The sequence below is a fragment of the Apiospora phragmitis genome (genome assembly GCF_038363925.1).
Source record: "Apiospora phragmitis strain CBS 135458 chromosome Unknown utg000005l:1.0-4161743.0:1.0-4166827.0, whole genome shotgun sequence".
Classification (NCBI taxonomy): Eukaryota; Fungi; Ascomycota; class Sordariomycetes; order Amphisphaeriales; family Apiosporaceae; genus Apiospora; species Apiospora phragmitis.
Window position 1 is genome coordinate 70,629 of NW_027117403.1, and position 12,393 is coordinate 83,021.

At 55.3% G+C, this 12,393-nt stretch overlaps 7 protein-coding genes across 7 annotated transcripts; 3 read left to right on the forward strand and 4 right to left on the reverse strand.

Annotated features, from left to right (window-relative positions):
• Positions 1-281: 281 nt before the first annotated feature.
• On the forward strand, positions 282-695 carry PG994_004092 (uncharacterized protein; the record flags this gene model as incomplete). The annotated part of the gene is made up of 1 exon (XM_066855501.1): positions 282-695. The coding sequence occupies one exon, from the start codon at positions 282-284 to the stop codon at positions 693-695; it is 414 nt and encodes a 137-aa protein (XP_066717668.1).
• A 331-nt stretch (positions 696-1,026) lies between these two features.
• On the reverse strand, positions 1,027-2,820 carry PG994_004093 (protein phosphatase-1; the record flags this gene model as incomplete). The annotated part of the gene is made up of 3 exons (XM_066855502.1): positions 1,027-1,537; positions 1,714-2,323; positions 2,550-2,820. The coding sequence occupies 3 exons, from the start codon at positions 2,818-2,820 to the stop codon at positions 1,027-1,029; spliced, it is 1,392 nt and encodes a 463-aa protein (XP_066717669.1).
• A 406-nt stretch (positions 2,821-3,226) lies between these two features.
• Positions 3,227-4,716, reverse strand: PG994_004094 (Methionine aminopeptidase 2-like protein; the record flags this gene model as incomplete). The annotated part of the gene is made up of 4 exons (XM_066855503.1): positions 3,227-3,370; positions 3,432-4,390; positions 4,471-4,581; positions 4,674-4,716. 4 exons carry the CDS (start codon positions 4,714-4,716, stop codon positions 3,227-3,229), a joined length of 1,257 nt encoding a protein of 418 aa, XP_066717670.1.
• Positions 4,717-5,817: 1,101 nt separating this feature from the next.
• Positions 5,818-6,700, forward strand: PG994_004095 (uncharacterized protein; the record flags this gene model as incomplete). Its single annotated transcript, XM_066855504.1, has 2 exons — positions 5,818-6,177; positions 6,230-6,700. The coding sequence occupies 2 exons, from the start codon at positions 5,818-5,820 to the stop codon at positions 6,698-6,700; spliced, it is 831 nt and encodes a 276-aa protein (XP_066717671.1).
• A 540-nt stretch (positions 6,701-7,240) lies between these two features.
• Positions 7,241-8,411, reverse strand: PG994_004096 (uncharacterized protein; the record flags this gene model as incomplete). Its single annotated transcript, XM_066855505.1, has 2 exons — positions 7,241-7,767; positions 7,898-8,411. 2 exons carry the CDS (start codon positions 8,409-8,411, stop codon positions 7,241-7,243), a joined length of 1,041 nt encoding a protein of 346 aa, XP_066717672.1.
• Positions 8,412-8,556: 145 nt separating this feature from the next.
• Positions 8,557-9,240, reverse strand: PG994_004097 (uncharacterized protein; the record flags this gene model as incomplete). The annotated part of the gene is made up of 1 exon (XM_066855506.1): positions 8,557-9,240. The coding sequence occupies one exon, from the start codon at positions 9,238-9,240 to the stop codon at positions 8,557-8,559; it is 684 nt and encodes a 227-aa protein (XP_066717673.1).
• Positions 9,241-9,646: 406 nt separating this feature from the next.
• On the forward strand, positions 9,647-12,379 carry PG994_004098 (uncharacterized protein; the record flags this gene model as incomplete). The annotated part of the gene is made up of 10 exons (XM_066855507.1): positions 9,647-10,594; positions 10,660-10,690; positions 10,752-10,835; positions 10,886-11,144; positions 11,212-11,311; positions 11,368-11,492; positions 11,552-11,915; positions 11,959-11,974; positions 12,061-12,228; positions 12,300-12,379. 10 exons carry the CDS (start codon positions 9,647-9,649, stop codon positions 12,377-12,379), a joined length of 2,175 nt encoding a protein of 724 aa, XP_066717674.1.
• Between the last annotated feature and the right edge of the window lie 14 nt (positions 12,380-12,393).

A 12,393-nucleotide genomic window follows, 5' to 3' on the forward strand; every position in this document is an offset into this window, starting at 1 on the left:
ATGATGTCTTTCGTCGGCGGTTGGACCTACTAGTTATGTACGTCTATATTCTATTTATGTCTCGGCACTAGTTGAGATTAGCCACCGATCCTGCGGGCGCTTTGGCTAATCTTGAACCTTTTAACTTAAAATCGACTACATTCGATCAGCAAGAATTCTAGCGCTGAAGAGGTGAAGGCTGCGGTCTTGGTCTTCATTGCTGCCAGAGCGAGAGTTGCTAACGTTGTCCAGGCCGCATTAGGCTTGCATCAGGCCCTCTTCACTCGCATGCCCAACTCAGCATGGTATGTCCATGGTATCCTCTCCTCCCCGCCAGCTCACCACCCGGGGCTTTCGACGTCACGGCGCACGGCGTGCTGTTCGAGGCGCGCCTAGGCATCATCATGGCATCGTTGAAGGCGGAGCAAGAAGCCGCCCAGGCCGGCGCGCCCTCGATGCAGCAGGCCATCATCCGGCTGGTCAAGAAACGGCTCTCGAATCTGATCCTCCTGCCGCTCGACCAGGTAGACGAAGGCAAGCTCCTTCGCGGACTTTGCAGTCGACATCATGGTCGTCTCGGAGTTCTGCTCCTAGTTCTGGGCCACATTCCTGGTAGGCTTGCCCTTTTTGGATTTGATGAGCCCGCAGAAGAAGCTGATCACTTCGGCGGAGTTTGTGGAGGAGAAGGTGTTTCAGAGTGCTGCGAAGTGGAATGATCTTTTTCCTAGTTGTCCGAATTTTGTTCGCAAATTCGCCTAAAGACATCCGTTCAATACCATCACTTATGAACAAGTCTTGTCAGGCGTAGGGCCGTGAACTGCAGCCAAAGGCCAAAAGCCAATGTATCTTGTGTTGTTATTGTCTTCTATCATATTGCACTAGGTACAAATACACTTTTTGCGTTCTGAAATGTTCCCCGATTGCATCGCGAAAGTAAGTAAAAGTACGTAGGTAGCTGCCTGGCTACCTCTTCTACTCCATCAAACTAAGAATCATGGCTGAGCGGTACCAAATACCACTTAATGAACAAACAATGTAGCAACTTTTTCAAAGAACATCCCAATGACTAAGCATCGCTATGCTCTCGAGGTGGTCCCCGACATGCCGATGGTAGTGTTCGTATTCCCGAAGCCTCTCGCCGAAAAGAGGGCAATGATACATGTGATACGAAGTAATGATGCGGGTACCCCTATAAATCATGTCACTCAGAGCGTCCACTTCCCAGACCCGATCTTCTGATACCGACGTGACCAAGCCATCAGCATCCTCATCAGCATCGTTTCCATCGCGGCGCGGTCCGAGCAGTACTGCTGCTATGTGTTGGTCGTTTCCCACCGCCAGTGGGTGCGTCGCGCGGATATGCTCTTCCAGCTCCCGTTGGAGTCGGAAGGATTGTCGCTCCTCCTTGCACCCGACGACGGGACAGATATATACCGTTTTGCAGTGGGCCGTGCGGATGTGCGACTGCCACTTCCCCCGGTCCGCGTACGTCCGATTCGGGGTGCGGCAGTCGTCGACGAGGCACACAAAGGGGTGGAGGTCCACGAATACATGATTCCTGGAGATAAGGACACGCGTCAGCTGGGATTTCTTCGGTTGCTTTTTCTCGGTCTACCGCCTCTTCAACTGGATAAATGGGGGTTAAACAAAGGGAGGGAGGGCTGCCGTAGGGGCATGCTGAGAGATTTAGTCACAAGAACAAGAAAAAAAAAGATGAAAAAGTGTTTCGCTTACCTCCAGTCACCCATCGTCATGAAAAAGGGACTGATCACATCGTTGCACATCCAGCAAGTTCTCTGACGGTTCCACTGATACATGAGCGGCAATCTTCGGCTCCCATCATGGAGCGCCTGCTGCATCGACTCTTGATCGTGCCAATATCTAAAGCCCCGTGGCAGTTCTTCCAAGCCTCGTTGGCGCAGGAAGCCCTGTCTCCGGCCGACGGCGTCCAGCAGCCGCCGCAGCACCCCAGATATCTCGGGCGGCTGCCCCATAGCCGCCGGCATGCTCGTCCGTGCGGCATAGGTGTACTGTTGGAGGATGCTGCGGGTGATCATGGCCGCCGTGGGCTCCGTGGCATCGTACAAGAAGTCTCGCCACTTGTATCCGCACACGCCCTCCTCTCTCAGCACCGCCGCTCTCCCGGCCCTTACCAGCTTCCCAAACGCCCATTGGACTCGTTCTTCGGCTCGCTCAATCTGCCTCTCCCGCGCATTGGCTCGTGCTGTCTCGTCGTCGGCCTGATCTATGGGCTCCTGCTCCGGCCCCTCGATTGCTGGCGGATGGGTTTGTTCATGGGCTTGAAGAGCCTGTCGAATATGCTGTCTGGCCTCTCGTTCCAGTGCTGCAAGTTGCCCAGATCGATCTTCCACCAGGCGAGACAAGGTAACAACTTGTGGGGGGCGTTGGTGTCAGTGATCATTCGATGTCTACGACCTCCCGGTGCCAATTGGTGGGACAAGATTGGACAAGGTAGAGCAGCACGCTGACTCGCTCACTCGGAAGGGGGTTCTGTGGCCGTCGAGATTTCTTACTATGAATATAACTAGGGAGAACGATAGCACACATACCTTGTGGGCTCAGTACCACTTCATACGCCTTGTCCAGGGCTTCTTTCAGCAGAACTTCGATCTCCCCCCACTCCACTCCCTGGAGGTGAATGACGACCCGGCTCCCAGGCGTACCCACGCCCTCCCATTCATCGCACCAGGCCCTGATGAGTCTAAGATACTTGTCGGCGGGTTCTGGTATCAACAGTGCTTGCAGAATGGGAAATATCGCGTGGAGCTTGACGTAGCTCTCCTGAAGCTCATAGATCTTGCCACTATTTGACTGGGCCATGATTTTGAGATTACTTCAAATAGTAATAAAAAAAGGTTGTGCTGGACACAGAAATGGTCCATCATGGGAGAAAAGGAAGTTCGATTCGGGGAGGAACAGGAGGTATATCATGAGATTCATTGTTCTTCTGATCTCAAGTGTTGCATCTTCGGTGGTTTGCTCAATAGCTACGACCAACAGGCACATTGCGGAAAACAAAGAGATGATGTGTGTACATCAAACCAACATCCATGGATCTGCTATGATGATGTTGCTGCTTTGCGATGCGAAATGGAGGGGTGGCTGCTCAGCAATTTACTACCGTGACGCAAGCTGCCGGACGAACGATACAAACACGCTTAAAGCAGACGGCAATCACGGGGAATCAACTTGAGCATTGTCGTGACCCAAATCCATTTTTAAGAACCTAATAATCATCTCCACGGCTGATGACCTCCTTGACAGTCGGTCGCAGCAGAATGGTGTGCTCCCATTGAGCAGAGTAGGAACCCTTCTTGTCCACCAAGGGCGGGTAATCCTCGACAATCCCGGATTGTACGAGATTATTAAGCTACAAACAGATTAGCAACGGTACAGACAGTCTCAAATCTCAAAAAGTCAGGTTTACATACACCTAACAAGTACTTCTCCTGTCCGATGCGATCGAGATATCGCCTGCAGAAGGGAAGAGTGCTGAAGTTGTTCTTGATAACGCGGAGAAGAGACTTGGCCGAGTTCAGGCGCAGGTCGACCTTGGGCGCGTCCTGGCGCAGGGCATAGTGGGAAATCTCGCCCGAGTCCGTAACGTGGCCGGTGCCGGTGGTGCCGAAGGTCTCGATGGCGAAGACGTCGCCCTCCTCCATCTTGGTGGTGTCCGACGTCTTGACGATGGGCACGCTCTTGGTGCCGTGGATACTGTACGGGTGGATCGTGTGCCCCGCGAGGCCGCGGATCGACTTGACGGGGTACGAGGTGCCGTTGATCTCGCACTCGTAGCTCTCCATGGCCTCCTGGATCAGGCCGCCCAGCTCGCCCAGGCGGACGTCGATGCCGGCGTTCTTGACGCCCGTGTTGGTGGCGTCCTTGACGGCGGCCAGGAGGTTATCGTACATGGGGTCGAAGGCCATGGTGAAGGCGCTGTCGACGATGCAGCCGTTGACGTGGACGCCGATGTCGACCTTCATCACGTTGTTCTGCTGCAGGATGGTCTTGTTGCCGGCGTTGGGGCTGAAGTGGGCGGCGATGTGGTCGAGGTTGAGGCCGGTGGGGAAGCCCATGCCGGCCTTGATGGCGTCGCCCTCGGCCAGGCCGTCGTGGCCGACGAGGCGGCGCACGCTGTCCTCGATGCCGTTGGCGATCTCGGTCAGGCTCTGGCCGGGCTTGATGTTCTTCTGGGCCCACTGGCGGACCTGGCGATGGGTCTCGGCGGCGTGGCGGTAGTCGCTGAGCCACTCGGTGTTGAGGGACTCGAGGTGGCGCTTCTCCTCGCTCGTGGTGCGGTAGCGGTTCTCGTCGACGTACTCTTCTTCTTGGCCCGTGGGGTAGCTGTTGTTGGGGAAGAGGGTGGAGATCAGGACGCTGGGGGGTCGGTCTGGGCGGTCGGGGCCTTCTTCTTCTTCCGCGGCTTCCGCTTCTTGTTCTTCTTCTTCTTGGCGGCGCCCTCGGCAGTACCGGCGGCGGCGTCGTCGCCCTCTTCGTCGGAGTCTTCGCCGGCCGATTGCTCTTCAGCAGTGGCGCCGCCATTTGCTGCAGCCTTTGCGTCGGCTCCATCTGTGCCGTTGACTGTGCGCGCGCAAACAATGACACGCCATTAGACCAAATGATCCATTGCAATAATTGAATGGAAACGGACAAAAAGCGACGACGAGGCTTACCACTGAGCTTCTTGAGCTCGTCTACCGGAGCTTGCGCAGCCATTTTGGGGGATTTGTGCGAAAGGACTGGGAAGATCCGTCTCGAGTTTTGGGTGCTTGCGTCCTTGTACCCGCCAACTTTTGTAAAGTTAGTGCCCGCCTGTTGCGATAAGATAACGAACCGGATCAGAAGATCGACCACACGCATTTAGTGGATGTTCCCACGGCGCAATCATCATGCATTTGCCTACTACCTGCAAAATGGTCACCAAAAGGAATAGTAGGACCATTTCTTTAACAGGAGCCAGCACAAGTGACGGGCAAGCTATATTTCGACTAAACTGCCGCAGACGCTGGAGTATGTAGTTGGTTTCCCTGAGAAGAAACATGAAAGCAAAGAAGACGCTGTCCCTCGCAATTCCCTAGAAATATAACGCAAAGAAAAACGCTGTCCCTATCAGAGTCCACCTTGAAGATCGTACGTTGTTTTCCTCTTCATTTCCCTGATTTAGTCATTCAAGTCGACTGTGAATTGACCCTGCACCCGCTTTGGCATGCCAACGTGCTCTTTGGCCTTGGTATCGATTCTATTCTGAGGAGCGCGAGGGCAACAACAAGCGGACGGAACCTCGACCCTTCCAGCATTTCACCACCGATCTTCCTTCTTTAGCTTGTGAGAATCGAACTGTCATTTTATATGTTCCAGGGAAAATGGATTCTACTGGCGTAGATAGCGTATATGTACGTTGTGTCACATGCTCACTGCCGACGATCGACGGCCACCGCCGCGGGGGGGACACACCCGATGGAGACCCTCATCCCCGCAAAAACAACCATGAGAGCCGGGATGGAAACGTTGCAATGCCGAGTCCCTTCACAACAAGGAAATTCCCCAACTAGTGCAGACAAGCGTGCATTACGACCTCTTTGGTATATACCGCCGACGGTGCATTGTTTCTTGCATTGCCACCAATCATATACCCCTGGGAATGACGCCCTGCAAACCCGCTTCGGAAAGCGTTCGCGGTACAAAATGACCGCGATGATCCTGATCTGCGCCGCTGGGTTTCGCACCTTTTACCCACCCCATTGGAAGGACCGACTCTCCAGGCACTCGACTGTATATTGGTAGTAAACGATTACGATGCGTTTAATTGGTAGCAACATGCACACGGCATTGGCCTGCATCCTCCTCCTAGGGAGCGCAGTGACTGCCGCCCCTAAGAGCATGTTCCTGTTCAAGGACGTGCTGCAATCTAACACGACGGCCCTCACGACCGCAGGCTTCAACACGCTGCTCATCTTCCGCATCGGCCTGACCGACGCGGGGGACCTGGTCTACTACTCGACCGGCGGCGCGGGCGAGGCCGTCGACGCCCCCGTCGTGAGCGACGGCGCCTACACCGGGGGAACGACGCTGTCGGACAAGATCCGCTCCTTCAAGAGCTCCCCAGGCACTCTAGTGGACCGCGTCGAGGTGTCGCTGGTGTCGCAGGACACCACGTTCCAGATCATCCGCGACCTCGTCGCATCCGAAGGCACCGGGCCCGATTCCACGCTGTACCGCAACTTCGAAGCGCTGCGGGCCGCGTGGGAACCTCGACGCCCTCAACAACGACGACGAGGGCGTCTACGACCTGACCAGCACCGTCGCCTTCGCGCAGATGCTCGGCGGGATGGGCCTGCAGTACACCATCGCGCCCTACACCAACCGCGCCTTCTGGGCCGACGCCGTGAGCCGCATCAACAACAACACCCAACAACTGCTGGACCACGTCTACCTGCAGGTCTACGACGGCGGCGCGGGCAACGATCCGGCCGCCTGGCAGAGCGCCCTCGGCGGCATGAAGATCGCGCCCGTCGAGTGGGTCGTCAACGACGCCAAGCCCGGCGAAGGCACCAGTCCCGCGGCGGCCCGGGACGAGTTCGTGCGGTGGTTCGCCGAGGGCGCCGTTGAGGGCGCGGGGTACTGGAACGACTACGACGTCGAGAAGATGGGGTCATCGTACACCGAGTATGGGGCCGTGCTGACCGAAGTTTTCGGTTGATCTAGATACCTTTGTAAGATGAGATCCAGATCCGGCCCAGGCGGACAGACCCATCAACAGTGGGTGGGGAGGGCGGCTTTTGCTGAACACCACCGTCCACACCTTACTATATCCACCCCGGTGGGCCACAAATCCTCACTTAATTTGAACGTCACTCGAACTGTGAGGACCTAGCACGTTGTAGATATGCCGCGCAAAGCGTTTCTTACTTTTGACGCCGTCCACAATCCTCTTCATCTATTCAAGTGGCTACCACCCTAATCTGCTCCCCTCGAGCCACTCACATATTTAAGAATATCTTATGTAGCTCATGAAACATCAGCAATCCCAGAGTCTCCAGTCATTAAAAGTAATAGAGCCTCTACAGTCCCCGTCATGTACCCGTCGTGGCCCAACTATAGGACGACTTGCTTCACGGCTGGGAGCTGCTACCATAGACAGTATTCCAGTACTATAATTATATAGATAACGAATCGCAACCGGCCATCGAATCCTGAATAACCGCCCTGGATTCCCCGCCCAAGGTTTTATGAACTTTTGCTAGACTATTACGAGACCCTGGGCAACGAGTTTGTAATCCCTCAGATCCTCTGGACCCCCGGTACCCGCGCCTTCCATCCTCTCGTAGGTGCGCGGGCCTTTAGGCGCTTTGCTCATGTACAAGGCAGGGAAAATGCACAACTGAACCACGGGTTCTTCCGTACTGCTGTGCACCGCGGCCTGCCCGGCAACTCTCATCGTCCGCGCGTCCAGGCTGCATCCGGGTTGGGCAAATTGCCATCTGCACCACCTGTCGGTCAGGTAAAGCTTCGCTGCCAACTGCAGGGCACGCTGCACGGCATCTTCCAACAGACCCACCGCATCCGATGACACGACGTCTGCTTCGCTGCTGCCGTCGACGCTTTTTGATGGCGGCGGGTCTTCGCGAAACAGCGGCTCGAGTACGTGGTAAATGTACTCGGACAGGGTCCGAGAACGGCCCGCGACGAGGTGCGCGTCGAAATGGGACTGCGATGTTAGGGACTTATAAGCGAGGAGCTCGATCTGGTGTAGAGCCCCTGGCCCATCTGTATCACGGTTAATAATCATCATTAACAACCGCATGCACACATATTTTACATCAGGGCTCCGGCCCAACTCACCTCTTGCCAGAAGCTGCTTTTTGTAATAGTCGAGTATCGGCGACTCGGCGTTTACGATTTCTTCGAGGGGCTGCTGCCACACGAGAGCAGACAGCGCCGCGGCCACGAGCGATCGGAGGACGTCGACCATCTTTACACGGGAGGCGTCCCCGCAAAGATGCCATGAAAGAGCTGAAAGAAGCCGAGCTGGACAGCGTGTAGGCCCACTGCGAAAGCATCAGGTCAGCAGTCCGAGGTTCCTCCTCCCCTTTCGGCCGATCCAGCAACCACCCGTCCCAGTGGAGCGAGGCGCACGCGTCCGCAATGGAGCTCTCGATAACGCCGAGTTCGACCGCGACTTCGTGGTCGCTGGGGCCGAGGCGGCCGGTCCTCCAGAGGGCCGCGTTCTCCCTGGCCTCCTGGAACGCCAGCAGCTGCTTCTTGAGAACGACGTTCTCATGCTGAAGCGAGACCAGCATGCCGGTTTTGTCCTCCGCCCCTGACGCGGCGCGGGCGCAGTGAAGTAGCTCGTCCCTCTCCTGCCGGGCCTCGTGGAGACGTCCGGCCAGCGTGACGGCCTCGCTCCGCATCTGCTTGATCCTGTGCTCTCCATGATGGATGAAATCATTTTCGAGTCTTGGGTGTGATGTGTCATCTGCTACGCCATGGCGTATGGGAGTCGTCTGAGTACCTCGAGAGACGATGCTTTTCTCAACAAGCCGATATGGTACAATTTCAGGTTGGGCACCTCTTTCGATCGTGTATCAGGGCTCTCCACAGGCGGCGGTTAGACTGGGTCTGAGAACCCGATACGCCGCTTCTACGAGTTCGTAAACTCAAATGCTGCTCCAGGGTGCTTCGAAGAAAAGCGCTACTCACCTTCGACCTGGCGAATCGCTCACTGGGTTCCACTGTCTTACTCCTCACGTTGGCATCCGAGCAGTCGTCAGGATCTGTTATCGAGCTTAGATCGCTGAGACTGCTGTCTTCCGAGGCTTGCCGTGGTGCAGACAGGGTCTGGGACCGGGTTCGAAGCCCCGGCGTGATCCCCTGTAGTTGGTACTCGGCGTCTGGCCTGGTAGGCGGCGGTGGTGGAAGGCTTTCTTTGAACCTTCTAACGGCCTCGCGCTCAATGTCAGACAGCCCGATCGCAGGTGAGCCTTGTCGATGCTTGAATTCGTCGAATTTCTTGCAATGGCCCCAGGTTCCAAATAGGCTCTTCAATTTCCCGTCGACCTGTCCCAATCGCACTTCTTTGTTTGCATACGTTCGGAGATGGTCGACCACGGTTGAGTCAAAGTCTACGCCGTGCTGAATACAATAGTCTAGCCAAGCAAGAAGCGGAACTTCGTCTTTGAAAATGTCCCATATGGTTCTGTTGGGGGCTTTGCGGCCCTTCTTGGTAGCTTTTCGGGCCATTGTGGGATATGTTTGCCTTGGGCGATTGACCTCTTATGACGATTGTTGATAGGGATGGATGAAAGAGCATGCATCCTGTCGGTGCGACCGAGGATACTTAGTCCAGATAGTCACCATAGCCCACTTTTCCAGGTTGCAGCAGGCCAGATTCCAGGCCTGTATGCAGGTGTGTTGCATCGTAGAGGGTTACGCGCCAATGCGAGTATTGTGGTTGGCTTTTTCCAGTTTCAGGAGGGGTCGATAAATGGTACAGCTGAAGTGGCTGTGACGACTTGGCGGAAATACCATCCCCTGCCTTTCGCCGAGGATCTGGACGGCTACATAAGGGGGAGAAGAGAAGAGAAACAGAACATGTTGCACAATATCTACGATTAGCCTCCATCCAATTCATGCGCGACAGCCAGCAATGGCCGATTCAAGGGAGTCTACGGCGACTCTAGGCCGCACGCCAGGTGCCGGGGAATCGAGGTACTCCACCCCGTTACCAAACCCTCGGGTCGACGACGAAGAGGAGCTCGGCAAAAGACTGATCATCGCCATCGACTTTGGCACCACTTACTCGTGCGTTTCGTACGCGGCGATCCAGAAGGGGGAGCGGCCGGAGTATCTCATGCGCGATAGGATAGAGTCTATTGAGAACTATCCCAATGACCAAGATCCCGATGCGGCCAGTCCGATGAAGAAGCAGGTCCCCACCGAGCTGATGTACCCCAAGACGGCCGACTTTCGAGCCAAAGAGGGGCTGCCCGACTTGAACGACGGGGACGAGCCGCAGGAGGATGAGGTCCCTGGCCTTGACGATGCGGATGGAGACATCGACATGGCCGAGGCGGACAAAACAGTCCAGCAGTATATGGAAGAGCTTTTGCTTGACAGCTCAGCCACGCTAAGCTGGGGCTACAGCGTGCACGAGTCGCAGAGCCTGCCTAAGTTGCACAGCGACCCGAGCAACAAGCCCCTGGCCCGGTTCAAGCTCCTGCTCGACACCAGCCCCATGACCGAGGAGGTCCGGCACAACCTGAAAGAGACCGTCGAGTCCCTGCAGAAGCGGAAGATCATCAAGAAACCCCTCCAGCTCATTGCCGACTTCCTCACATGCCTCCTACGTCACACCAAGGAGGAGCTCGCCGACCAGGGGTACGACGACAGCTGGCCGTTGGAGATCGTCCTGTGCGTCCCGGCCATCTGGACGCAGAAGGCCTGCCGGGACATGCAATCTGCCCTGGCAGTGGCCATGGAGAAGACTAGCTTCAAGGGAGTCGACATTCAGAACAACAGCATCGAGAACCTCTTCATCGTGTCAGAACCCGAGGCAGCGGCTGCCTATGTTTTGGCCTGGAGCCCGGATGTTCAGGTATTACCACCGCCAAGCGTTCTGTCTTCACACTCTGTAGTGTCATGCTGACCGTCAGCCACAAGCCTGGTGACACTTTCGTCCTGCTAGATGCTGGTAAAAGCCTCCGTAACCCAGATTTTCACGTCCTGTGCCATTCTTGCTAACAAGACCCCAGGTGGTGGCACTGTTGATGCCAATACCTACACCATCAGCAATACAACCCCCCTGAGGCTGACACACAAGGTGGTAGAGCCGGGAGGTAAGTGCGAAAGCAACCCAGCCCAGCCAGCCACTTGCTCACAGCACCAGGCGGTCTTTTCGGTTCCAGCTACCTCGATGAAGGCTTCCGAAAACTGCTCAAGGAGCGCCTCCAAGACGAGTTGTACCTCGAGAGAGGCGCCGACACCATTGATTCGATTGTCGAAAAGATCATGATGGAAACTTTTGAGTACAAGGTTAAGAGGTCCTTTGATTACTACCGAGTCAAAGGTCTGAAGCGGATCCCCGTGCAGGGCTTGCTCGACAACGACGAGAAGCTGTTCCGCGATGGGTGTCTCCACGTGCCGATGTAGGTCCTTCTCCTGTCTGGGGAGGCAAAGTGTACAAGATGTGGCTGAAAATTTTGACACGCCTAGGCAAAACATCAAAGCCTTGTTCGACCCGTTACTCCAAGGAATCGTTTCGGTCATGGACAATCAAATCCTCAAGGCTACCTCTAAGGGTAGCCGTGTGGAGGTAAGACAGCTACCAGGTGTGACTCTGTGACTCATATTTTTTAACGCCTTTGGCAGAAAGTTGTTCTCATAGGCGGGTTTGCCTCTTCAGAAAAGACGTTGGTGAAATATATCGAAAATCATCTGGATAAATTCAACGCGGAGAATTATTGCCGCATCAAGTTGGTAAAACCCAGACACGCGTAAGTCAAATTCCCCCAATCGTTTCTCAGGCCTCAAACGATGCTGAAAAGTGCCGTAGAACCACGGCAGTGGCTTCGGGAGCCGTCCTACGTGCTTTCAACAAGGAATCGGGACCGAAGAGACTGGCGAGATCGAGCTACGGAATCTTGCGTACCGAACCGTTCGGGGAATGCGAGGAGCATGACGGCCTGCATCCTTACTACAACCCTTACGACGGCCAACCATACATCAAGGACACGGTGGACTGGATTCTCAAACTGGTAAGGGCAAACTCGCCGTTTCATGATTATTCGCTTGTTGTGAAGTTGCTGACCAAAACATGGGAAGGGATCGGAGGTGCCCCCTGTTTGGAAAAAGTCCTTCGACTGCGAACATCTGATCCCCTGCTGGCCAGTGCAGCCACTGATCTGTACCGAGCTCCTGTACGTTTCCGATCATACGACGCAATCTCACTACAGACTAAAGGATGTCCGGAATACCGGTACGTTATACCCCCATCTTTCCTACTTTCCTGTCGTGCCATCATGCTCTGGTCTGAGCGCTGCTGTGTGACTTACGGTTTTCCAGGCGCCGAGAAGGTCGGAGAGATCGTGGCGGACTTCACGTTCCTCCGCGAGCAGGGCGGGCTCTTGCCGACAGAACCAGGCACGAACTCGAAAGGCAAGCCGGTTGGCAAAAGACACTACAAAGTCGAATATAAGATCGAGATTGAAGTGGTGGACCGCGATCTGAAGTGTGAGAGTTCTCGTTCCTAGGGCCTGATGGAAATCATTCATTCGTTGTTGTGCTAACTGTGAAATAACCAGGCTATGCTATATACAAGGGCGACGTGGTGAAGAAATGCCGCATCAACATCGCCTCCGCATTTCGCCCGGGTGTAAAATGATGGGAGTTTGTACA